Source organism: Salvelinus fontinalis, chromosome 2 (assembly GCF_029448725.1).
Source record: "Salvelinus fontinalis isolate EN_2023a chromosome 2, ASM2944872v1, whole genome shotgun sequence".
Classification (NCBI taxonomy): domain Eukaryota; kingdom Metazoa; phylum Chordata; class Actinopteri; order Salmoniformes; family Salmonidae; genus Salvelinus; species Salvelinus fontinalis.
The window spans coordinates 43,810,289-43,837,118 of record NC_074666.1 but is presented as its reverse complement, the minus strand read 5'-3'; the positions used below and the strand labels follow the sequence as shown (position 1 = coordinate 43,837,118).

Below are 26,830 nucleotides of genomic sequence, written 5' to 3'. Positions count from 1 at the left end.
TCTCAAAACCCATTGGATGAGAAAGCCAGAGGTCCCTCCCCTCTGACCTTCTTCTCCAATGGGTTTTCACAAGGAGGCAAGGAGAGAGAAGAGAGGACGCGAGGAGTATGCAATTGAAATTCTCCCTGAGACTACAAAAAAGGCATTGAAGAGATAATCCCTGGTTGTGTACAAAACAAACTGACCGCTGTGAGCAGGATCATGCTGTGTCTCATACCATTGTAGTATCTCTCTGCAGTGTCATGTTTGGAGGTGCAGCAGTTGACGACCTCTTTGCCACTATGGACCAGGTTGGTGGTGGGCCATGAGTCTGCCAGCCACGGGTAATTGCCCATGTTGCCACCCAGCATGCCAGGCCTAAAACATCATAAAACACACACTATGATCATATCTGATGCCAATCCACAGCTTTGTTCTCATCAATTTACTAAAAGAAGACTAGTAATAAGAATGGGAAAGTCTCCTTGAAATAACAGAAACAGGGATCCTTACCTTCCATTGAGTCCAGATGCCTCTCCATGTGGAAAGCCAACTGCAGAAAAAAGGAAATATGCATTCAGGTCTGAATGGAAAGGTAAAATACAGTAAAGCATGAGTGGTGGCCATAATGTCACAGTTGCACTCTAATATATTGGCACCCTTGCACGTTACTATTTTTTCATTAACAGAGCTTTTGGTGTTCACACGTGTATTGATTTATAACTGCACAGGACCAAGAAACTTCACTTCAAAGTAAAAAATAAATAAAAATGTCCTGTACTAAATTATTCAGAATTCAGAAGAATTCTAATGAATTTGGTTGGAGGCAGGTGATTCTCGTTCACTGTGTGTAATTTATCTCACCTGTAGTAGGTAGCAGGTGCCTACAGGGTAAACATAGCCATTCAACCAGTTTTGAAAAGAGAAAAGAGAACATTCTGCTCCATTGCACTGATACCCATAGAATTCCAGTCATTGGCATTGGCTCGGGAAACTACCTCTAACTTCCTTCATACTGGACACAGAGACATAGAACTGGTATCCAAAAGTTCATCTGACTCTGGGGAAGTAGATAAAGAGCCTCATTGCCAAAATCCTGAAGTATTTTAAGTGAAAATAGCAGCCTATTGTAAAGTGCAGTAGAATACTTGATATGGTAAGGTTGGTTATATTACAACATGCTTCTTTGACAAGTGGTAAAGTAACATTAAGTCTTGTATAAAGAGTGCATAAAATAAGGCGTGTTAAGTACCTGCAGGCGTGTAGTTGAACGATGCGGTATAGTGACTCAGCTCCTTCCTCTTCTTGCGGCGGCAGTAGATCCAGACGCTGAAACTCATGAGGATGACCCAGCAGGCCCCGCCGATCCCAGCGATGAACGCCGGCTGCTTCACCACGTCAGTGATCTGCTCGGCCAGGCTCACGCTGCCTTCATCACTGTCCTCGCTGGGCACCGAAGGTGCCTCCGCTGGCAGCTCTGAGGGAGAGCGCAAGGAAGTAAGGAGATTGGTTGATATTTCGATTTTCAGACAACTTTTGCCATGTAAGTACTGTATTATAACCATCATTTCCCAAGTAATACTGCATGGTTTGAGTACTGTGTATGACAAAATGGTATATGTTATAAACCAAATGACGAATGGCAAAACATTTAATCTTCCACACCTCAGAACTGTATGTAAAGTTAGAATCATGCTTGTTGGCCTCATGGCAACAATACAACATTTGATTCTAAGTTGTACACAGACTCTAAGCATGTTGTACACAGACTCTAAGCATGTTGTACACAGACTCTAAGCATGTTGTACACAGACTCTAAGCATGTTGTACACAGACTCTAAGCATGTTGTACACAGACTCTAAGCATGTTGTACACAGACTCTAAGCATGTTGTACACAGACTCTAAGCATGTTGTACACAGACTCTAAGCATGCTTAACACATGAATATGACGCTGCTGTAACACTTAACGATCATTTCAGTCATTTTTGCTTCCCTTATTACAGTTCCGCTCAGTCTTATACTATATCCTTGATATGCCGGAACTGAAATGTCTAATTCTGTTAGCTTGTGGTTCTGCGGGGACTCACTAATGAGGATGGACACAGGCTGGCTGTGGGTGCCCACTCCGGCGCTGGTCACTGCTGCCACCTCCACCTGGTACAGAATGCCTGGCAGCAGCCCCTTGAGCACAGTGGAGAGGAAGGTGCCATCTACGGTGGTGTTGATGTGGTAGCGGGTCTGGGTGTCGTTGCCTACACACCACACCTGTTATTGTTGGTTGGAGGATGGTGAGTTGGTTTAAGAGATGGAAGATGTCAAATTTACAGTGTCCATATTAGCACTGCCTGTTGTGACTTTGAGGCAGTCCTAATATGGACACGATTTATTTTCCAGTCCTGTTTGAGCTGGTGTTTACATGGTATTTAGTTATTTAGTAAATAAAAACGTATTTGGTAACTATGGGTGCGTTCTGGTACTTGCTTTCAAAAATGTAAAACAATTCATAGCTACTCCTTATTTCCAATGACTTGTTTTAATGAATCCCAAAGAAATCATTGTAATTATGTAACTATTATTATTTCATTTTTTATTTTACCATGTTATATCTAAGTAAATACCACCCATATGGATGGTTGTCATTGGAGTGTTCCAATCATGATATGTCGTCTCTGGTTCAGTCAGCCTACCTTGTACTCCTGGATGATTCCATTCTGCATATCGGCGGGGGGAGGCTCCCAGGAGACACTGATGCTGGAGCTGTTGCTCAGCTTCACTGTAACCACGGTGACTGCTTTGGGAGGGGCACTCGGGACTGCAGGGAAAGAGGGAAGATCAAGTTGTGAAAAAACCCAACTCCATGTTGACATAGAAAATATTAAATAGGGGCATTTGGTAAGATAGCGAAAATATGATTAGATTTTGATGAAAATGGCAGACTCCATGAAATGCCATCAAATGCCATGAAGTGGTTATTGGACTAAACAGTTCTTTGCCTTCATAACAGGATGTGAAGGTCACACAGGTGTTGGGAATTGCAATCCAATTGAGACTGAATTGGTTTTGACTTCTCAGAGATGTGACTGCTAGAGGCTCCTTAACAGCTAGCTATTTTTAAAAAGTCAGACCTCAAACTGTTTCTGCTTTGTGCCCTCCAAGATAAATACTAAAAAGGTTAAATTGACCACTTTTCATTTCACCCTTACTTTGCTGGGTAAATTGACTGAGGGCACATTCTCTTTAAAAGCAACGACTGTGTATGACCAATCAATCGCCACTTTCAAAACCTTTATTTAAACCTGGAACTCCCATCGTAAAAAAAACTATTTTAAAACCTTGTTACTCACCATTCCCTCCATTATGGACATAGGCTATCTTAAGTATACGCTGTCCATATTAGGACAGCCTCTGTCTCAGCAAGGCTTGTGTCAGTCTCATCTGAAGTGGTCTGTCACGTTCCTGACCTATTTATGTTAGTTTTTGTGTGTTAGTTGGTCAGGACGTGAGGTTGGGTGGGCATTCTATGTTATCTGTTTCTATGTTGGTTTAGGGTTGCCTGGTATGGCTCTCAATTGGAGGCAGGTGTTTGGCGTTCCTCTAATTGAGAGTCATATTTAGGTAGGCGGTTCACAGTGTTTGTTTGTGGGTGGTTGTCTCCTGTGTCTGTGTCTATGTTTGCACCATACGGGACTGTATACGGTTTGTTCATTTCGTTCTTCACGTTGTATGTAAGTTCGTCGTTCAGGTCTGTCTACTTTCGTTTTGTTATTTTGTTAGTTTATAGTGAAGTTCGTGTTTTCGTCTTATCTTTAATAAATCATTATGTCTTCACAATCCGCTGCGCCTTGGTTCAATCCCTGCTCCTCCTCTTCTGATGAAGAGGAGGAGGATTATCGTTACAGAACCACCCACCAATCCAGAACCAAGCAGCGGTTTAAACGGAGTAAGGGACAGCACAAGAGGGAGGAATGGACTTGGGACGATGTATTGGACGGTAAAGGTTGCTACACATGGGAGGAGATCCTGGCTGGAAGGGATCGCCTCCCATGGGAACAGGTGGAGGCACTGAGGAGAGCAGAGGCTACTGGAGTGAAGAACCGGAGTTATGAGGGGACGCGTCTTGCACGGAAGCCCGAAAAGCCCGTGAGTAATTCCCAAAAATTTCTTGGGGGGGGGCTAAGGGGTTGTGGGCCAAGGGCAGGTAGGAGACCTGCGCCCACTTCCCAGGCTAACCGTGGAGAGCGGGAGTACGGGCAGACACCGTGTTACGCAGTAGAGCGCACGGTGTCTCCTGTACGTGTGCATAGCCCAGTGCGGGTTATTCCACCTCCCCGCACTGGTAGGGCTAGATTGGGCATTGAGCCAGGTGTCATGAGGCCGGCTCAACGCGTCTGGTCTCCAGTGCGTCTCCTCGGGCCGGCATACATGGCACCTGCCTTACGCATGGTTTCCCCGGTTCGCCTGCATAGCCCAGTGCGGGCTATTCCACCTCGCCGCACTGGCAGGGCGACCGGGAGCATTCAACCAGGTAAGGTTGGGCAGGCTCAATGCTCAAGAGAGCCAGTACGCCTGCACGGTCCGGTATTTCCGGCGCCACCTCCCCGCCCCAGCCTAGTACCTACAGTGCCTACATTACGCACTAGGCTACCAGTACATTTCCAGAGCCCTGTTCCTCCTCCACGCACTCTCCCTGTAGTGCGTGCATCTAGCCCGGTGCCTCCAGTTCCGGTCCCACGCACTAAGCTACCAGTGCGTATCCAGAGCCCTGAACCCACTGTATCTTCTCCCCCTACTAATCCTGATGTGCTTGTCCTCAGCCCGGTGTCACCAGTGCCGGTACCACGCATCAGGAATAGAGTAGGCTTTGAGAATACAGTGTGCCCTGTCCCTGCTCCCCGCACTAGTAGGAAGGTGCTTATCATTAGCACGGTGCCTCCAGTTCCGGCACCACGCACCAGGTCTACAGTGCGCCATATCCGGCCAGAGCCATCCGTCTCCCCAGCGCCATCTGAGCCATCCGTCTCCCCAGCGCCATCTGAGCCATCCGTCTTCCCAGCGCCATCTGAGCCATCTGTCTCCTCAGCGCCATCTGAGCCATCCGTCTCCCCAGCGCCATCTGAGCCATCCGTCTGCCAGGAGCCTGCAAAGCCGCCCGTCTGCCATGAGCCTGCAAAGCCGCCCGTCTGCCATGAGCCTACAGAGCCGTCAGCCAGACAGGAGCCGCTAGAGCCATCAGCCAGACAGGAGCCGCTAGAGCCGTCAGCCAGACAGGATCTGCCAGAGCCGCCAACCAGACAGGATCTGCCAGAGCCGCCAACCAGACAGGATCTGCCAGAGCCGCCAACCAGACAGGATCTGCCAGAGCCGCCAACCAGACAGGATCTGCCAGAGCCGCCAACCAGACAGGATCTGCCAGAGCCGCCAGCGAGCCATGAGCAGCCAGAGCCGTCAGAGCGCCATGAGCAGCCAGAGCCGTCAGTGAGCCATGAGCAGCCAGAGCCGTCAGAGAGCCATGAGCAGCCAGAGCCGTCAGAGCGCCATGAGCGTCGTGAGCCGTCAGCCTGCCATGAGCGTCGAGAGCCGTCAGCCTGCCATGAGCGTCGAGAGCCGTCAGCCTGCCATGAGCGTCGAGAGCCGTCAGCCTGCCATGAGCGTCGAGAGCCGTCAGCCTGCCATGAGCGTCGAGAGCCGTCAGCCTGCCATGAGCGTCGAGAGCTGTCAGCCTGCCATGAGCGTCGAGAGCCGTCAGCCAGCCATGAGCATCGAGAGTCGTCAGTCAGCCATGAGCTGCCCTTCAGCCTGAAAAGGCTGGATACCCAGAACTGCCCATCAGTCCAGAGCTGTCTCTCTGTCCGGAGCTGCCTTTCAGTCCGGAGTTGCCCCTCTATCCTAATCTCCCTCTCTATCTTCATCTATCTCTATAGTCTTATCTATCCCTCTATCTTGATTTATCTCTCTGTCCTGGTGTTATCCTTATTTAATATATTATTAAGAGAATTGTGTGGGGGAAGAAAGAGGGTGGACATTCTATGTTGGAGGAAGTTAGGATGGATTATGGTGGGGTGGGAACCGCGCCCGGAGCCTGAGCCACCACCGTGGTTAGATGCCCACCCAGACCCTCCCCTAGACTTTGTGCTGGTGCGTCCGGAGTTCGCACCTTGTGGGGGGGGTACTGTCACGTTCCTGACCTATTTATGTTAGTTTTTGTGTGTTAGTTGGTCAGGACGTGAGGTTGGGTGGGCATTCTATGTTATCTGTTTCTATGTTGGTTTAGGGTTGCCTGGTATGGCTCTCAATTGGAGGCAGGTGTTTGGCGTTCCTCTAATTGAGAGTCATATTTAGGTAGGCGGTTCACAGTGTTTGTTTGTGGGTGGTTGTCTCCTGTGTCTGTGTCTATGTTTGCACCATACGGGACTGTATACGGTTTGTTCATTTCGTTCTTCACGTTGTATGTAAGTTCGTCGTTCAGGTCTGTCTACTTTCGTTTTGTTATTTTGTTAGTTTATAGTGAAGTTCGTGTTTTCGTCTTATCTTTAATAAATCATTATGTCTTCACAATCCGCTGCGCCTTGGTTCAATCCCTGCTCCTCCTCTTCTGATGAAGAGGAGGAGGATTATCGTTACATGGTCAGTATCAGTAGCTTCTAGCCAGTCTTACCTTCCTCTGGTGTTCTGACCAGAAGCAGCCGGCTGTCCATGCCCTGGAACTCGTCGAAATAGGGCCGGATCTTGATCTCATACTCAGTGCCTTTGAGCAGATCAGCGACCACGGCCAGGCGCTCCGACGGGGCCTTGACATCCTGCAGCTGCCAGGTGCCACCCCTGGGCCGGTAAAGAATCCGGTAGCCCTGGATGTACTGGGACTGACGGTCCACCTGGGCAGGGGAGGGAAAACGTGGGAACGTGGGGAAATAGAGAGAAAGAATGAGGCACAATTAGAGAAAAGGGAGAGATACAAATAGAAAGAAAAGAGATACAGTTCTACTACCCTTGAATATGGGTATACAGTAAAACATCCAATAAAACATTCATAGAGTGTGAGTCCAACCTTTCTCCTGTGAAAGATGATGTAAACACTCAGGTCAGGGTACTCACCATCCATGATACTTGAACACTGGAGGCAGTGAGTGTGACAGGATCCTGAAGCTGAACGGCCACCTCTCCCAGCTCTTTCTGGACCTGCCTGTGGTCCACTCCCTGACCGGTGGGACTCACATCTGCAAATACATCATGAACAAACTTCAAGACACAAAATACACAGTAAAACGATAGTGGATGCTTAACTCACGTACACACTTGATTGACATACCCTAAATTGTTTTATATGAAGCGTGAAGCCTTCAGACCTTCATGCTTTCATGAAGCAAGTTTTCAAAATTAGAGAAATTTAATTTTGACTACCTACACTTGTTTTACACTAACTACCACTCTGTACTTATTGAATTTTTTAAATTATGTTGTGTCCCTCCTAGGTACTGACCTTGTGTGCGGACGGGCTCAGAGATGGGGCTGGGGTCACTCAGGCCATAAGCGTTGACCGCTCGGACGATGAATAGGTAGATGGTGTTGGGGAAGAGACCACTGACCGTGTGTTTCTCCAACTTGACCAGGTCAGCCACCGTTTGCCACGTACTGCCTGCTGATTGGCTAAAGTAAGAGACCACAGACAATGATGTCATGTTATTTGTCATTTCCAATTACCTTAGTAAAGTTACTGTGCATGGCTATTGTTTAATGTTATACTTTACAGCGTATGTTATATTGACAGCTGTTCCTATATTACTCAATAGTGACTATCACTATCTTTTCACAGAGAATCAAACTCAGCGGCAAGTAGCCTAGCGGTTAAGAGCGTTGGTCCAGTAACCGAAAGGTCAGAGGCGTGTGTGAAACAATTGTGGAGGCATGCAGCAGCATTGACATGATATCTCTGCATTTGCATGATTGGTTGACAATAGGTGGCGGCGGTACGTCCGGTAATAAACACAAACTTGACAACTTCCTTTACAATAGCTCTGCTCCGCCAAGGGCAAGAAATATGAAAGCCCTGATGTCTGCGGAGGCTGCTTCACAGTAAATGTTGTACGCCACTTCAGACACAGATTGACCTTTAGGCAGCCCGCAGCAACTCTCTGATTCGGAGGGGTTGGGTTAAATGCGGAAGACACATTTTGGTTGTGCAACTGACTAGGTATACCACTTCGTCAGGTTATTGGCAAAGCATTCCACTAAACATTGTCATGACTCAATAGTGACTACAAACGGTTCCTCAGTCTTTTTACAGAGAATCAGATAGGAGCCACTAGAATAGCAGAGCCCAGGCTGAAGCTGTTTGCTTCGTCATTAAGTGCTGTGTTCAGCGATGCTTCGCTATCCCCCATGCTCATTTGACGCACTGCGTTCCCGAGCCCAGTGACAGATCCAGGAAATGATGACGGAGCTATTTTTAGCCCACTCAGGTTTTTAGCCACGACGCACCATCAGACCATGCCAGAGCATCTGGTAAATAACAACGCCAGCTGTGTGTTTATGACAAGTTTCTTTGTTCGTTTTTTAAAAAAGTTTGTCATCTTAAATATTCGTGTTTTGCCCTCTAATAAATAATGTGATAAATCTTGTGAACAATGCATCTAATAAAGGCAGTTCCGTTTGCATTTTACTCTCCTGCCTGGTCTTCTTTAGATTTGCTGTCACACCTTGTTTATTGTTTACTGGCATAGTTACATGACACCCTCCTCCACCCCTCATCACCCGCTTTTTCTTATCTTTTCCTCAACCCGTTCCTTTTTCATTTCCCCCTCGGGACCAGTGACTGCTGTAGCAGACGAGTGACTTTATAGCCGACCTGCGCAATTAGGCGACAGCGATAAAAGCTGTGTGAACCGTAAATATTCCTCCAGCGGACCGCCCAATAGTGATAAATCCAAGGTCACTTTGTCCGAGGAGAGGCTGAAACTTGGGACACACACAGGAAACACACAAATACACGTAAATATACACTCTCGCCCCACAAACATGGCAATGGGAGAAAAAAACGAGTGTTCCTCACCTCCGTGTCCTATAGAATGGAGAGAGGACAATGATAAATCAGGCCCATCTTCATACAGTAACAACATGTCAGGGTTCTATCTCCACCTTGTCCTGCACGCACGCACACACACACACACTCATCCCCTCTCCCCCTGGCCACACCTACCCTTCAACCCCCAAATGACCCCCAGCACCTCAGACAAGGAAATGTGATTCTAAACTAACCTATTCAGCCCCCACAGCAACTCTATAAACAATCAATTTGGGCCACTCGGCACGGTGCTAACTACTGCCCAGGGGGCAAGGTGAGAGAAGAGTGATGAGGGGGCTAGTGAGTCAGGATGAGATAGTCCCCACCTCAATGAACAAGGAAGGGGAGGGGGGCATTTCCTCGTAACACAGTCTGTCCACGTCTGGACCTGCTTTCTCATCCCTTCCTCCCTCCATCCCTCTGCGTCCTATCAGCCCATTAGACCCTACGGAGCCTTTGTCGTTTACTCGTAACACTGTCTATCTGTGTCTGACCTGCTTTCCCCATCCATTTATTCCTCCATCCCTCTATATTCATCTTTCCATCCCTCCATCCCTCTGCGTCCTATCAGCCCACTGTGAGACCCATAGGAACCTCTCTCTCAGTAAATAGAGCTAGCCCGGCTCCGCTCAGTGTACAATAGCCCAAGGACTCTGTCTATCTGTCTGTGCCGGCCCCATTTGAACACATTACCATTTTAGCGCCACAGAGGTGCACTAAGCTGTGTGTGTGTGTTCGTGTGACGTTTGATGGGGGCTAAAGTCAAAGTGGGGGGCAGCTGGGAGGTTTGGGGAGTGGGTTAGCATGGGCCAGCCTTCAACCTAGCTGAGGTTGATTAGAATGTGAAATGTGTCAGGGTCAGGGTGTCCACAGGGCGTGTGTGTGTGTGTGTGTGTGTGTGTGTGTGTGTGTGTGTGTGTGTGTGTGTGTGTGTGTGTGTGTGTACTGACACCATTAATAAAGGGTGAGGGATGGCTGCCCACAGCAACCTCTGACTAGAAATGGTCCACCCAAACAGACAGTGTGGTGAAGAAGGCGCAATAGTGCCTCTTCAACCTCAGGAGGCTAAAGAAATTTGTTTTGGCCCCTAAGACCCTCACAAACTTTTACAGACACACAATTAAGAGCAGTATCATCGCCTGGTATGGCAACTGCACCGTCCGCAACCGCAGGGCTCTCCAAAGGGTGGTGCGGTCTGCCCAACGCATCACCGGGGGCACACTGGCTGCCCTCCAGGACACGTACAGCACCCAATGTCACAGGAAGGCCAAAAAGATCATCAAGGACATCAACCACCCGAGCCACGGCCTGTTCACCCCGCTATCATCCAGAAGGTGAGGTCAGAACAGCTGTATCAACGCTGGGACCGAGAGCCTGAAAAACAGCTTCTATCTCAAGGCCATCAGACTGTTAAATAGCCATCACTAGCCGGCTACCACCCGGTTACTCAACCCTACACCTCAGAGGCTGCTGCCCCATATACATTGACATGGAACACTAGTCACTTTAATTATGTTTACATACTGCTTTACTCCTTTCATATGTATATACTGTATTCTATTCTACTGTATTTTAGTCAATGGCACTCTGACATTACTTGTCCTAATATTTCTATATTTCTTAATTCCATTATTTTACTTTTAGAGTTGTGTGTATTGTTGTGAATTGTTAGATACTACTGCACTGTTGGAGCTAGGAACACAAGCATTTCGCTACACTGCTAAATATGTGTATGTGACCAATACAATTTGATTTAATTTGATTTGAGAGAGAGAGCTGGGGGCTGGAGGGTAGAACACTGTTCTGCCAGTGGAGGCTCCTCAGAGGAGGAAGGGGAGGACCATCCTACTCAGTGAATTTCATACAAATAAAAAAGAGTTAAGATAAACCTATACTAAATATATTCACATCGCCAAATACCTGATTAAAACACACAGTTTTGCAATGAAGGTATACAGTAGTCTCAACAGCACCCTCTAGGGTAGCACCATGGTGTAGCCAGAGGACAGTCATTTTCCGTCCTTCTCTGGCTACATTGACTTCAATACAAAACCTAGAAGGCTTATGCGCCTCACTCCCTTTCATAGACCTACATGGTAATTAAGACAACTTCCGGGGGACGTACTTCAACCAGTGAAAGCTTTGGCAGTATGAACATGTTGTCAGACAATGATCCTAGTACTTGTGTGATTTTGCATGTGTGATTTTGAAGCTTGGTGAGTTGGGGACATTTTCGGATAGATTGAGATAGTGAATAGTTGAGCATTTCTAGGATATTATTCAATTCAAATTAGTTTCTTCAAACCACAGGAGATGGAGGAGGTAGATTATATATTTCTTTCTTGGTTTTAAAACTTTATTTTTGTGTCAAGTTAGTGACATTTATTAGAAATGTTCCCGCTAACTTCAGTTGCAAGTAGCTAGCTAGCTACCAGAGTGCAGTCGTCTCCGCCAGAATGACTAGCTAACACTAATGACAATGTAGTGGATTTTTTGTTGAAGAACCCCTTTCATTGCCCACATCAGATTGAAGCCTCTGAACGCCTCTGAACACCTCAACTCATGCCTCATACCCTCGTTCAATCACAGCTGTGATTCCTTCCCAACCCTAGACTTCTCATTCCCCATAATATTTTACTGTAAATATATTCCTTAAATGTTTTAGGTTGAAATAATTTGTCTTTGACAACTTTTGAAACACGCTTTGTTGTCTCTGTGCGGCCCGCGCCTATACCGTGGGTCTCCTATCCTTCTAAAATGTTCAAGTCACCAGTATGTGCAAGTGTATCTTTAGATGTTACGTGTTACTTTAACCCCCCCAAAATGTAGCATGAATAGAGCTGACATATCTGTCTTTCTCTCTGTTCCACAGAATGCTCCACGAGGTTGAGCCCTATTGAACGTGGTCTAAGTCCTACTGTCCACTCCACTCACCTGAAGGCCTCGATGATGTATGAGGTGACGGCGGCGCCTCCCTCGTGGGCGTTGGGCTGCCAGGTGAGGGTGACACTGTTGCGGGTCACGTCGGTCACCACAGGCTTCTGGGGCGGTCCTGGCAGCTGGAAAGGTTCTGATGCCTGGGGGACAGACGAACCTCCACTCTCTGAAAATCACAATCAAATCAAACTTTGTATGAAGTGCATTTAAAAAGAAACAGACAGAGGATGAGAGGTTAGCTGGATGGTAGTGGATCTCCTATGTATAGTGGTAGTGCAACCATTCTCGATTTCTAACTGTTGTTGGAAGACTAGCACTAGTCCTTTTGTGAGTTACCAACAAATAATTAATGTTATACGATCAATCACGAATTGAAAAGTGACATTTGTCTTCAATAAGGAATGAATTGGAACCGAGCCCAGCCCTGATCACAGTAACTGACTTTGACAATTCACATCTAAAAATAAGAGTTTAGTTGTGAATTTCTGCTTGGTTGTTTTTAAGATGCATTTGTAGGCACTAAATACCATCGTATCAAGCTTCATCAAACAGCAGCATTTCATAACAGGCATTACTTCTTCCAACTCATCATCCTTCCGCTTCGCCTTGGGCCAAACGACGCCCCTCGGTACGATTACATCCACAATTTCACAAGACCTCTGCCTTATTTCTCCTTTCACTGCCACACCTACGGCTGATAATGATCTTATATGGACATGTAATGTCATAGAGGCAATCTAATAGCCTGTAGGGAGGTGTTTACTACAGTACATTTACCTTTCACCGTGTGTGTGTGCGTGTGTGTACACGTGTGTGTGCATGCGTGTGCATTTACCTTTCACTGTGAGTACTCCGCTCCATGTCGTCTCTCCGCTCGAGCTGGAAGCCACACAGGTGTAGGACCCTGAGTCTGTTTCCTGGCAACAAGAGAGAGGGCTCAGTTAACATGGTGTACATGCACCAAAGCACAATGCCTTTGCCTCTTCATATTCGGTGTTCCAAAGCAAATCTTTCCAGGTAAGTCAACATGAACATCTGCCTAGAACATCTGCCATGTTGACTCCAATGCTTCCCACAGTTCTGTCAAGTTGGCTTGATGTCCTTTGGGTGTTGGACCTTTCTTGTTACACACAGGAAAGTGTTAAGAATGAAAAACCCAGCAGTGTTGCCTGTTCTTGACACAAATCGGTGCGCCTGGCACCAAATACCATAATGATTGAAGTGGATTTAGCAAGTGACATCAATAAGGGATCATAGCGTTCACCTGGATTCACCTGGTCAGTCTAAGTCATGGAAAAAGCAGGTGTTCTTAATGTTTTGTATACTTAGTGTATATATGGCTTTAGATTATATGTTCTCAGAGCATGCACAGAACAGCTGGCAGGCGTATTCACTGTAATTTTTAACCTCTCCTGGTCCCAGTCTGTAATCTCCACATGTTTTAAGATGACCACAATCATTGTTGTTCCTAAAATCTCTAAAGCTTCATGCCACAATGACTACCGCCCTGTAGCTCTCTGTTCTGTAATCATGAAGTGCTTTGAGAGACTGGTTATGGAACACATTAACTCCTCCATCCCAGCCACCCTAGACCCACTCCAATTTGCATACCGCCCCAACAGATCCATAGATGACGCAATCTCAATTGCTCTCACCCACCTAGATAAGAGGAATACCTATGTGAGAATGCTGTAAATTGAATACAGCTCAGCGTTCAAAAGCATTGTTCTCTCCAAGCTCGTCACCAAGCCTAGGACTCTGGGTCTGAACACCTCCCTCTGCAACTGGATCCTGGACTTCCTGACGGGCCGACCCAAGGTGGTGAGGGTAGGCAACATCATCTCCGCCACGCTGACGCTTAACACAGGGGCCCCACAAGGGTGTGTGCTTAGTCCCCTCCTGTACTCCTTGTACACCCACGACTGTGTGGCCACGCACGACTCCAACACAATTATCAAGTTCGCTGACAACGCGATGGTGGTAGGCCTGATCACCGGCAACGATGAGACAGGCTACAGAGAGGAGGTCAGTGACCTGGCACTGTGGTGCCGGAGCAACAACCTCTCCATCAACGTCAGCAAGAACAAGAAGCTGATCGTGGACACGCCCCTATCCACATCGACAGGGCAGCAGTAGAGCAGGTAGACAGCTTCAAGTTCAGGGTAGGAGTCCTCACTATCCATTTAATCGTATTCATGATCTAAAAGGCAAAACTGATCATAGATCAGCACTCCTATCTGAAACCCTTTAAAAATATGGGCCCTGATCCTTTTGAACCAGTGTGGGAGTTTAGAGGAGGAAAAAGGAGAGACCTTTAGTAACCAGAGTGGGTCTGCAAACTTCTGTGGCTCTTACTTTGGTTTATACTGAGCACTCAACAGTAACCAGCAATCTGGGCTGACACTAGCAAGTGTGTGTGTGTGTGTGTGTGTGTGTGTGTATGCGAGCGTGTGTGCATGCGTGTGTATACTCGCACGTGCATATGTGTGTGTGTGTGATTGCGTACGTGCCTACTGGTAATTGTGTGTGAGTGTGTAGGTAGTGCACACGTGTGTGTGTTTAAGACGATAAGTGTGGGTCAGGGAGAACATTGCCTATTAAAATTTCATTGGGAGGCTGAGAGCGAGACAAGGGCTAGAAATTGCTTACAACAGTGGAAGATGTACAAATGTAGGATTTCAATTTGATCACCCTGTTGTTGCAGGAAATGCAATAAGGTTAAAATGCTTCTAAATTCAGATTTGCCCCTAAACATTTTTTAATCAATAATTCACATTTCCTGTTGCTGCAGGATTATCTTCCTGCTGTGAGAAACTGGTCAAATTAAGATCCTACACCTGTAGGGACTTTAACTCGCAGACAATGATCTAATAGTGTTGACAGCTCACCCCCAACCGCCTGCAGGTTAGTGTGCCACACACACACACACACACACACACACACACACACACACACACACACACACACACACACACACACACACACACACACACACACACACACACACACACACACACACACACACACACACACACATTTCAAACTAACGACTAGGCATTCAGCCCTCATGGTTAATGTAAGACTAATCTTATTCAAAACTAAAGCTAATGAATTATACAAAGCACACTACAAAAACACACAGCGAGCCAACACAATGCAATCAAGATAATAGCACTGTTGTTTGTGCTTGGTTGCCATCCACTTCTCTATACCCTTGTGTGTGTGCGTGCGTGCGTGCGTGTGTGGCCAGTTGCAGTGGCGTTGGTATAACTCAAGTCTAAGTTCCCTGTCTAAAAGCCCCAAGAGGGACAGGAGAGGTGACTCCAAGTCCAACAGCACATCACTCTACCTTCTCTCTTCCTATAGGCCAGCTGACCTTGAAAGGACCTGTATGGCAGCCAAGAAAGCCAATGATGTGGATGTTTGGGGCGACAGGTCCCGGGTGGTGACTGGTGATTGGAGGAGAGGATAGGGAAGGGTTAAACGGATGGGCACATGACCATTAATCATGGTTGGCAGCTTTAGGCGCTGCGCTAAACAGATAGTTCAAAATGGTTGAAGGATGAAGGTGGGGAGAGTCAACCGGGAGCCAAATGTCTCAGCTCGTTCCTGGTTGTGGAATGCATTCCTTATTTTCTCCCCTTCCTCAATGTTCTGATATTATCTCAAGTGCACTCTCTCTGTGTTGTAGCATCTTCCTTGACTTCTATTTCTCTCCATCTCATATTTTCATCTCAATATCCTGTCCCTTTCTCTATCGCTTTCTTTCTCCCCACCCCCCGCCATTTCTCTCTGTCCTGTTAGAGGGAGGCTTGGCACTGTGCTGTAGTTGTAGTGTGTGTCTGGCTCTGGTCCCGAGGTAATGGGCATTGCTTCAGTCCCAGAGAGGAACAAACGGACCATCTGTCGGGTGGCCGGCCCTCTCTCCTCCACCCCATCCTCCCCTTCTTCCTGTGCCCCTCTCTGACTTAGTTAAAAGAGGAGCAACCTGATAAAAGTGGGAGAGAGCGATAAAAACAAGGAGGAAGAGTGCCCAAGATTCAAAATTATAGAAATTGACATACAGTGGGGCAAAAAAGTATTTAGTCAGCCACCAATTGTGCAAGTTCTCCTACTTAAAAAGATGAGAGAGGCCTGTAATTTTCATCATAGGTACAGTTCAACTATGACAGACAAAATGAGAAAAAAAATCCAGAAAATCACATTGTAGGATCTTTAATGAATTTATTTGCAAATTATGGTGGAAAATAAGTATTTGGTCACCTACAAACAAGCAAGATTTCTGGCTCTCACAGACCTGTAACTTCTTCTTTAAGAGGCTCCTCTGTCCTCCACTCGTTACCTGTATTAATGGCACCTGTTTGAACTTGTTATCAGTATAAAAGACACCTGTCCACAACCTCAAACAGTCACACTCCAAACTCCACTATGGCCAAGACCAAAGAGCTGTCAAAGGACACCAGAAACAAAATTGTAGACCTGCACCAGGCTGGGAAGACTGAATCTGCAATAGGTAAGCAGCTTGGTTTGAAGAAATCAACTGTGGGAGCAATTATTAGGAAATGTTTTTCTCCAAAGGGACCAGGACGATTGATCCGTGTAAAGGAAAGAATGAATCGGGCCATGTATCGTGAGATTTTGAGTGAAAACCTCCTTCCATCAGCAAGGGCATTGAAGATGAAACGTGGCTGGGTCTTTCAGCATGACAATGATCCCAAACACACTGCCCGGGCAACGAAGGAGTGGCTTCGTAAGAAGCATTTCAAGGTCCTGGAGTGGCCTAGCCCGTCTCCAGATCTCAACCCCATAGAAAATCTTTGGAGGGAGTTGAAAGTCCGTGTTGCCCAGCAACAGCCCCAAAACATCACTGCTCTAGAGGAGATCTGCATGGAGGAATGGGCCAAAATACCAGCAACAGTGTGTGAAAACCTTGTGAAGACTTACAGAAAACGTTTGACCTCTGTTATTGCCAACAAAGGGTATATAACAAAGTATTGAGAAACTTTTGTTATTGACCAAATACTTATTTTCCACCATAATTTGCAAATAAATTCATAAAAACTCCTACAATGTGATTTTCTGGATTTTTTTTCTCATTTTGTCTGTCATAGTTGAAGTGTACCTATGAGGAAAATTACAGGCCTCTCATCTTTTTAAGTGGGAGAACTTGCACAATTGGTGGCTGACTAAATACTTTTTTGCCCCACAGTAAGTACAGTCCATCTAGTCGAGATATGAGAAATTCACAAATGCATTGGGCAGAGGAAGTACTAAAGATTGTTTGCTATATTTTGAGTGTATGCAGTTGAAGTTTTAGCTGAACATTTTTGATGTTGGTGCATTGAGATTCTTAACTTAATCTCTCTCCCTCCCTCTCTCTTTACCTACCCCCTCTCTCCCCCTCTCTCAATTCCCCAACAAGGATTTAATTAAAGTCACAGCAATCGTTAATCACTGTGGGCCCGACAATCAATTAATTAACACGTCAGCCGGCCTGAAGCTCGCCACACACTACGGTGACCCGCAGGTGCAGCCCGCAACCCCAGAGGGCTCTGGGTAGAATGGATTTCATTAGCCGTGCGTACGCCACCACTAACGACTGCTAACGATTGCACCCGCTCATTGCCTTGGCGATTATGCACCACAGACACTCGACAGCCAATTACTAAGTCAATGAGTCACCCATAAACCATAAAAAAGTCACTCCTGCGGTCCAATATTCCAATATTAATATCTTGCTCTTAATTTGATTGAATTACATTGCCGAGATGTGTGTCAGAGAGGACAGCTTGTATGGCCTGTATGCCGCTCACTGTGGCCATATCAATATATCAAGAGGACAGGTTGCCGTAGCATCTGAAAACTGCTATGGCTTTCTATTGCTCTAAATGGCAGTCACTCACAGTAATACAGTGAATTAAACTAAGCTAATTACCATTAAGGATGAGTAGTTACTCATTGTGTATTTATTCCTTGTGTTATTATTTTTCAATTATTTCTCTTTTTGTCTCTCTGCATTGTTGGGAAGGGCCCATAAGTAAACATTTCACTGTTAGTCTCCACTTGGATTTGATTTAGTTGATTGCATTGCTTTGGAAATAACACTCGGGTGTTATTGCATGCGGTTGCTTAGTGTCACTTAGGAGAGTTACCTCAGACGATTGATATGATGAGACTTGGAGTGCGTTGAGATGCAATGTGAGGTGTTTCATTTCATATGCTATTATGCAGGGCGTGAAGGCATTTACAGAGGAGGAGGGAAAGAGAATTGTTTGGAGCATTCTTTCTACATTTATGAGACTCATTGAGAACATTATTTTACGTTCTTAAGAATTATTGGGAACGTTCTTTGTACGTTCCTTCCAGGTACCTGCAGGTTTGTGATCTGGAACGTTCCCTTCTCCATCAGGCTGACACGCTCGTCGCCCAGTATCCTTTGGCCGCCCTTCTCCCATTGGATGCTGGGCAGAGGGTTACCCATCACGTGGCACTGCAATTGAGCGGTGGAGCCTGGTGCCAACGTTTGATTGGCTGGCCCTTGGCGGATGATGGGCGGGACTCGGTCGGAGGGTGCTGTGTGGGGGAGGGAAGGAGGGAGAGACAGAGAGAGGGAAAGAGTGTGCATTAAGAGAGTGTGTACCACTTGGCAAACACTGGTTCAATCAACGTTGTTTCCATGTCATTTCAATTAAATTATGTTGAACCAACGTGGAATAGAATTGACATCTGTGCCCAGTGGGTAGTTGAGTGTATTCCATAAAAACACTATCCTAACCATTTTCAGCATGGAGTTCACCTCGAATTCTGTTGGGACATAACTCTTCATATTAACCAGTGTGAATCACTAACGGCAGGCAAGGCGGTGTAAAAATATGCAGACGTAAAATAACGCAGCTCTCAGCAAACCCCCTGCTCCTGCCCTATTTCACATCCAATCAATGACAGAGATCTCTTTTGCTCGAGCGTGTAGCAATCTAGTTTTTCTCTGTTGCTCTGGAGACGATTTATATGTGAAATAAAACAGCGGTTCAATGAAGTTGTCATTTACTGGTTAGATGTTAAAGGGTTAGTTAAATAAAAACACTACATTTTCAGGGTCTAGTTTAACAAAACTGTGTGGATTGCAGTCACTCCTTGTCCGTCGACTGCTTTCAAGGTATGGAAAGAAATATCTAAATATTCATTTAGCAAAATCTGTCCCTGTCACGTCAACTTTCAGTCAAAAAAGGTCTACCCATGGCAGTTACTCGACTGAACTGTAGTGTTTTGCCAGTCCAGGCCTTTATTTACCATCTTCACTCATATTGCTTTCTCCCACGGTACAGCATTGTTATGGCTTAACACGTCAAAGTAGCGCTGAATAATTTAACATTTGTTTGACTAAACCTGGAAAATTCTTCTTGAATAAGTCATTGACGAGTTAATTACTTTGGCGTTTACCATTCCCTCTCCAGTATGAAACAGTTCTGATGGTAAAACCAAGGACATTAGACTGCTGGGATTGGGTACATGCTGAGATTAGGTTTGCAATATTGGGCTTTGTTCCAAGAGGCCAAGAGGATGCTTATATGAATAAACATCATGGAAAGGAAACATAATCTTTCACAACATACCACCGAGGTTGTGGACTCAATTCCTGCATTAGTCCACATTCTAAGTGGGTTTGGTTACATGTGTGCTAAATAGCCATATGGCGTAAGTGGCTTCACTTAAGATACAGTACATATCGAAATGACCTGCCTTCATAGAAGCTAAAAATGGAATGGAGGAGCAGAGTATGTGTGTGCATTATTGTGTTTGAGTATTTTTGAGTGTGCGCGCGTTTGTGTGAAAAGGGAACAGTGTCCACTGCAGTCAGATATGAAGCATAATTACCTTTTGAAGTGTGTTGACATTTTCTGCATTGACTAGTATCGAGCAATATAGAACATACAGATGTAGGATCTTCATTTTATCACCCTGTTGGTGCAGGACATTTCCTGCACAGCAGGAGATGCAAACTTGTAATGTATTCACATTTTTAAAAGGCTTCTAAAGTTTGTCATTTCCACTTAAAAATGGCAGACTTGATATGTCCTAACACATATTGGACCAACCCCTAGAAAAATGTCATTGAATTATAATCCACACAACAATTCCCATTTCCTGTTCAAATGAAGATCCTACATACAGTATGTAACTAGTACACAGTACATCAATAGTGTACTCCTTGTTTAACCCCTTGGCACTAAATCCCATCCCTCCATAGACTGTTTACCCTGTAGTGAAACACAGGCCCTGGCTATATACTCACTAGACCACCATGCCCTGCAAACAGAGGCCAGCCAATGTACATATATGGATCTGTCTATGCCACCTCTGTATGTCTGTGTGTACACCATCATGTAAACACCACTGTGTGTGTGCTGACATCTTACAGAGTAACATTCATGAACTATGACTATGACAAAGGGAAAATGAAAAACAAATATTAACTGTATATCTGTTAGCATAACGTACAAGTGCATTGTTGTCTGTATGCTAGGCAGGGAAAGGCTAGCTAAGCTACAGTGCTTTGAGGCAGATGCGGAGAACAGATGCATCTAAACAACAGTTTATCCCCTTCCTTACTGGGCGCGGCGCGATGAGGGGAGCATATGTTCCCGGCGAGGTTAATTTGCATAGCGCCATTGCGACTTGTCCTGTTTGATTACGTCTCGCTTTACCTCCTGCTGTTCGCTCATTTGGGGGACTGGGGGGGCGATGATTTTTAATTTGGGGCGGCTTTGAAGAGTTTTTAATTTATTTAGGTTTAAGCAGTTGTGAAGGGAGTGATGGAGGGTGGAGGGACTGGCAGCGGGGGTAGTCCATGGGCCAAACCAGCAGTCCATGAAATATGTCCAAATAAAACATGGTGATAAGGTAGTCGGAAAAAGGATGCTTCCCAATGGCACCCTATTCCCGTTAAAGTGCACTAATTTTGACCTAGGGCTATGGTCAAAAGTAGTGCACTATAAAGTGAAGAGGATGCCATTTGGGATATACACAAAGTGTTAGAAGGTAATGGGATTTGAATGTGGGGTTTGTACGAGGAAGGTGCTGGGTTGGGTTTGGGAGGTAGGTTAATTGAAGCCAGCTGTGTGTGATAGTGAGCCCTAGGGGGTAATCAACTTACTCTAGAGCAGGTATTCCCAAACTGGGGTATGCATACCCCCCTGCCGGCGGGGGCATGGCAAAAAAAAAAATCTTCACATTTTCAAACAGTCCATTTATATTTTCCAACGGGGCTATACATTTGGGAGAGTTTTTTTTTCCTCGCCTGAGTAGCCTCATTTCACTGCCAAAAATAAAATGAAACCATCTAGTGTTCAGCGAAATAACAACACAATGTCAAATACAGGTAGCCTAGTCAAATAACTAACATCCAATCACATTAACCGTTATTCCCTGGCGGGAATTCCACTAACGGCCCATATGTAGCCAAACATAGCTGCTGCTCATTCCGTTTGCTCGAAAATGGATATATGGTTAAAAAAAGTAAGGCCCACGTCCAGCTCTACTGGTAGTACTGCTACTACCAGCAGTACTACACCTGCACCTCTCGACGACACATGTTGTTCTGCTTCCACGAGCACATCCAATGCTTGCATCAGGAATTCTACATTTGTTGTTAGCCCAGCTAGCATGGACACTGACAGTCTGATGGAGCCGAAAAGCTACTGCCCCTTTACCCGGGAAAGCAACGAACAACAGACAGGGACGTTGGACCATCGAAGAGGCGCAAATATGATAAGAACTACATTGATTTGGGGTTCACTTATATTTGGAGTAGTGCCTTCCCTCAGCCACAGTGTGTTATATGTGCAAAAGTACTATCTCACAACTCGATGAAACCTTCACTCTTGCGCAGAGATTCAGAAACAAAACATGCCAAAAATAAGCCACTGAGGTTTTTTTGCGAGAATTAAAACGACTTTCGAGTAGTAAGACATGTATAAGAGCAACAGATACCATTATAAAAAGGGTCGAGAAGGGTTTTATATGGTGAGCTACCGAGTGGCTAGGACAGGCAAGCAACATACTATTGTGGAGGACTTAATTGGGACGGCAGGTAGCCTAGTGGTTAGAGCATTGGACTAATAACTGAAAGGTTGCAAGTTCAAATCCTTGAGCTGACAAGGTAAAAATCTGTCGTTCTGCCCCTGAACAAGGCCCCTGAACCCACTGTTCCTAGGCCTATCATTGAAAATAAGAATTTGTTCTTAACTGACTTGCCTAGTTAAAATACAATTATTCCTGCTGCTGGGAGGAAAGGCCCAAAAAACTATACAGGAAATGCCTTCATCAAACAACACTGTTCCACAATGCATCAGTGACATGGCAGGAGATATTTTGAAACAATTACTGCTTTGTGGCGTGCCTGACATAGCTCCTGGTATATGTCCGTTACGTTTATGGGGGGTCAATTAAGGAAGCTGTCAGACATTCCTCTTCTGCAAACCACTGGAAACCAGGACAACAGGAGAGGATATTTTGAAAGTACTGGACAGCTTTGTGACATCAATTGGACAATGGTGGTCAAGGTGTGTTGGTATCTGTACTGATGGTGCAAAAGCCATGACAGGAAGACATAGTGGAGTGGTAACACGCGTGCAAGCAGTTGTTCCCAAGGCCACTTGCATACATTCACTGCAGCATCCACTGAGAGGCTCTTGCTGCCAATGGAATGTCTGACAGCTTGAAATACGTTTTGGACAATACAGTGAAAACTTAAAGTGTTAAAGCAAGGCCCCTGCACTGAGACTAGGAAACACTGTCACCACTGATAAATCCACAATAATTGAGAATTCCAATAAGCATTTCTCTACGGCTGGCCTGCTTTCCACCATGCTATCCCAACCCTGGCCAACAGCTCTGCACCCCCCGCAGCAACTGGCCCAAGCCCCCACCCCCACTTCTCCTTCACCCAAATTCAGACAGCTTATTTTCTGAACGTGCTGCAAAATCTGGACCCCTACAAATCAGCTGGGCTAGACAATCTGGACCCTCTCTTCTTAAAATTATGTGTTGCTATTGTTTCAACCCCTATCTGTTCAACCTCTATTTTGTATAGTCTGAGATTCCTAAAGATTGGAAAGCGGCCGCTGTCATCCCCCTCTTCAAAGGAGGAGACACTCTGGACCCAAACTGTTACAGACCTATATCAATCCTGCCCTGCCTTTCTAAAGTCTTCGAAAGCCAAGTGGACAAACAGACCACCGACCATCTCCGTTATGCTGTACCTTCTCCGTTATGCAATCTGGTTTCTGAGCTGGTGACGGGTGCACCTCAGCCACACTCAAGGTCCTAAATGATATCATAACCACCATCGATAATTGACAGTACTGTGCAGCTGTCTTAATCGACCTGGCCAAAGCTTTCGACTCTCACCGTATTCTTATCGGCAGACTCAACAGCCTTGGTTTCTCAAATGACTGCCTCGCCTGGTTCACTAACTACTTCTCAGATAGAGATCAGTGTGTCAAATCGGAGGGCCTGTTGTCCGGACCTCTGGCAGTCTCTATGGGGGTGCCACAGGGTTCAATTCTCGGGCCGACACTTTTCTCCGTATATATCAATGATGTCGCTCTTGCTGCGGGTGATTCTTTGATCCACCTCTACGCAGATGACAACATTCTGTATATATCTGGCCCTTCTTTGGACACTGTGTTAACAAACATCAAAACGAGCTTCAACGTCATACAACACTCCTTTCGTGGCCTCCAACTGCTCTTAAATGCTAGTAAAACGAAATGCATGCTCTTCGACTGATCGCTGCCCGCACCTGCACGCCCGACTAGCATCACTACTCTGGATGGTTCTGACTTAAAACATGTGGACAACTATAAATACCTAGGTGTCTGGTTAGACTGTAAACTTTCTTTCCAGACTCTCATTAAGCATCTCCAATCCAAAGTTAAATCTAGAATCAGCCTCCTATTTCGCAACAAAGCCTCCTTCACTCATGCTGCCACACATACCCTCGTAAAACTGACTATCCTACAGATCCTTGACTCCGGCAATGTCATTTACAAAATAATCTCCAACACTCTACTCAGCAAATTGAATGCAGTCTATCACAGTGCTATCAGTTTTGTCACCAAAGCCCCATATACTACCCACCACTCTGACCTGTATGCTCTCGTTGGCTGGTCCTCACTACATATTCAACGCCAAACCCACTGGCTCCAGGTCATCTACAAGACCTTGCTAGGTAAAGCTCCGCCTTATCTCAGCTCACTGGTCACCATAGCAACACCCACCCATAGCTTGCGCTCCAACAGGTATATTTCACTGGTCATCCCCAAACCCAACACCTCTTTGGCTGCCTTTCCTTCCAGTTCTCTGCTGCCAATGACTGGAACGAATTGCAAAAAATAAGTCACTGAAGTTGGAGACTTACAGTTGAAGTCGGAAGTTTACATACACCTTAGCCAAATATATTTAAACTCAGTATTTCACAATTCCTGACATGTAATGCTAGTAAAAATTATTCCCTGTCTTAGGTCAGTTAGGATCACCACATTATTTTGAGAATGTGAAATGTCAGAATAATAGTAGAGAGAATGATTTATTTCAGCTTGTATTTCTTTCATCACATTACCAGTGGGTCAGAAGTTTAATTACACTCAATTAGTATTTGGTAGCTTTGACTTTAAATGGTTTAACTTGGGTCAAACGTTTCAGGTAGCCTTCCACAAGCTTCCCACAATAAGTTGGATTCATTTTGGCCCATTCCTCCTGACAGAGCTGGTGTAAGGGAGGCAGGCATGTAGGCCTCTGTCACGTTCCTGACCTATTTATGTTAGTTTTTGTGTGTTAGTTGGTCAGGACGTGAGGTTGGGTGGGCATTCTATGTTATCTGTTTCTATGTTGGTTTTGGTTTGCCTGGTAGGGCTCTTGATTAGAGGCAGGTGGTTTGCGTTTGTCTCTAATTAAGAGTCATATTTAGGTAGGGCATTCACACTGTTTGTTTGTGGGTGGTTGTCTCCTGTGTCCGTGTCAATGTTTGCACCATACGGGACTGTATACGGTTTGTTCATTTCATGTAGTCTGTTCCTGTTAATTTCGTTCTTCACGTTGTATGTAAGTTCGTCGTTCAGGACTGTCTACTTTCGTTTTGTTATTTTGTATCATTTTCAAGTATAGTTCGTTTTGTCTTATTAAATAAATTCATCATGTCATTTCAACGCGCTGCACCTTGGTTCAATCCCTGCTCCTCCTCTTCTGATGAAGAGGAGGAGGATTATCGTTACAGAACCACCCACCAATCCAGAGCCAAGCAGCGGTTTAAACGGAGTAAGGGACAGCGCAAGAAGGAGGAATGGACTTGGGACGATGTATTGGACGGTAAAGGTTGCTACACATGGGAGGAGATCCTGGCTGGAAGGGATCGCCTCCCATGGGAACAGGTGGAGGCACTGAGGAGAGCAGAGGCTACTGGAGTGAAGAACCGGAGTTATGAGGGGACGCGTCTTGCACGGAAGCCCGAAAAGCCCGTGAGTAATTCCCAAAAATTTCTTGGGGGGGGGGCTAAGGGGTTGTGGGCCAAGGGCAGGTAGGAGACCTGCGCCCATTTCCCAGGCTAACCGTGGAGAGCGGGAGTACGGGCAGACACCGTGTTACGCAGTAGAGCGCACGGTGTCTCCTGTACGTGTGCATAGCCCAGTGCGGGTTATTCCACCTCCCCGCACTGGTAGGGCTAGATTGGGCTTTGAGCCAGGTGTCATGAGGCCGGCTCAACGCGTCTGGTCTCCAGTGCGTCTCCTCGGGCCGGCATACATGGCACCTGCCTTACGCATGGTTTCCCCGGTTCGCCTGCATAGCCCAGTGCGGGCTATTCCACCTCGCCGCACTGGCAGGGCGACCGGGAGCATTCAACCAGGTAAGGTTGGGCAGGCTCAATGCTCAAGAGAGCCAGTACGCCTGCACGGTCCGGTATTTCCGGCGTCACGCACCAGGTCTACAGTGCGCCATATCCGGCCAGAGCCATCCGTCTCCCCAGCGCCATCTGAGCCATCCGTCTCCCCAGCGCCATCTGAGCCATCCGTCTCCCCAGCGCCATCTGAGCCATCCGTCTCCCCAGCGCCATCTGAGCCATCCGTCTCCCCAGCGCCATCTGAGCCATCCGTCTCCCCAGCGCCATCTGAGCCATCCGTCTGCCAGGAGCCTGCAAAGCCGCCCGTCTGCCATGAGCCTGCAAAGCCGCCCGTCTGCCATGAGCCTACAGAGCCGTCAGCCAGACAGGAGCCGCTAGAGCCATCAGCCAGACAGGAGCCGCTAGAGCCGTCAGCCAGACAGGATCTGCCAGAGCCGCCAACCAGACAGGATCTGCCAGAGCCGCCAACCAGACAGGATCTGCCAGAGCCGCTAACCAGACAGGATCTGCCAGAGCCGCCAACCAGACAGGATCTGCCAGAGCCGCCAACCAGACAGGATCTGCCAGAGCCGCCAGCGAGCCATGAGCAGCCAGAGCCGTCAGAGCGCCATGAGCAGCCAGAGCCGTCAGAGAGCCATGAGCAGCCAGAGCCGTCAGAGAGCCATGAGCGTCGTGAGCCGTCAGCCTGCCATGAGCGTCGAGAGCCGTCAGCCTGCCATGAGCGTCGAGAGCCGTCAGCCTGCCATGAGCGTCGAGAGCCGTCAGCCTGCCATGAGCGTCGAGAGCCGTCAGCCTGCCATGAGCGTCGAGAGCCGTCAGCCTGCCATGAGCGTCGAGAGCTGTCAGCCTGCCATGAGCGTCGAGAGCCGTCAGCCAGCCATGAGCATCGAGAGTCGTCAGTCAGCCATGAGCTGCCCTTCAGCCTGAAAAGGCTGGATACCCAGAACTGCCCATCA

At 46.6% G+C, this 26,830-nt stretch overlaps 1 protein-coding gene across 3 annotated transcripts in view; it reads right to left on the bottom strand.

Moving 5' to 3' along the window:
• Positions 1-26,830, bottom strand: part of LOC129819426 (roundabout homolog 3-like) — a 306,994-nt gene that overhangs the window by 11,352 nt on the left and 268,812 nt on the right. For all 3 annotated transcript variants that reach the window (XM_055875763.1, XM_055875764.1, XM_055875768.1), the window contains exons 9-19: positions 18,348-18,550; positions 12,813-12,894; positions 11,975-12,143; positions 7,460-7,626; positions 7,075-7,196; positions 6,638-6,854; positions 2,670-2,794; positions 2,070-2,247; positions 1,232-1,456; positions 493-532; positions 218-357 (exon numbers count right to left, since the gene is read on the bottom strand). In XM_055875763.1, coding sequence (XP_055731738.1) covers positions 218-357; positions 493-532; positions 1,232-1,456; positions 2,070-2,247; positions 2,670-2,794; positions 6,638-6,854; positions 7,075-7,196; positions 7,460-7,626; positions 11,975-12,143; positions 12,813-12,894; positions 18,348-18,550 — 1,668 coding nt within the window. The remainder of the gene's footprint in view (positions 1-217; positions 358-492; positions 533-1,231; positions 1,457-2,069; positions 2,248-2,669; positions 2,795-6,637; positions 6,855-7,074; positions 7,197-7,459; positions 7,627-11,974; positions 12,144-12,812; positions 12,895-18,347; positions 18,551-26,830) is intronic.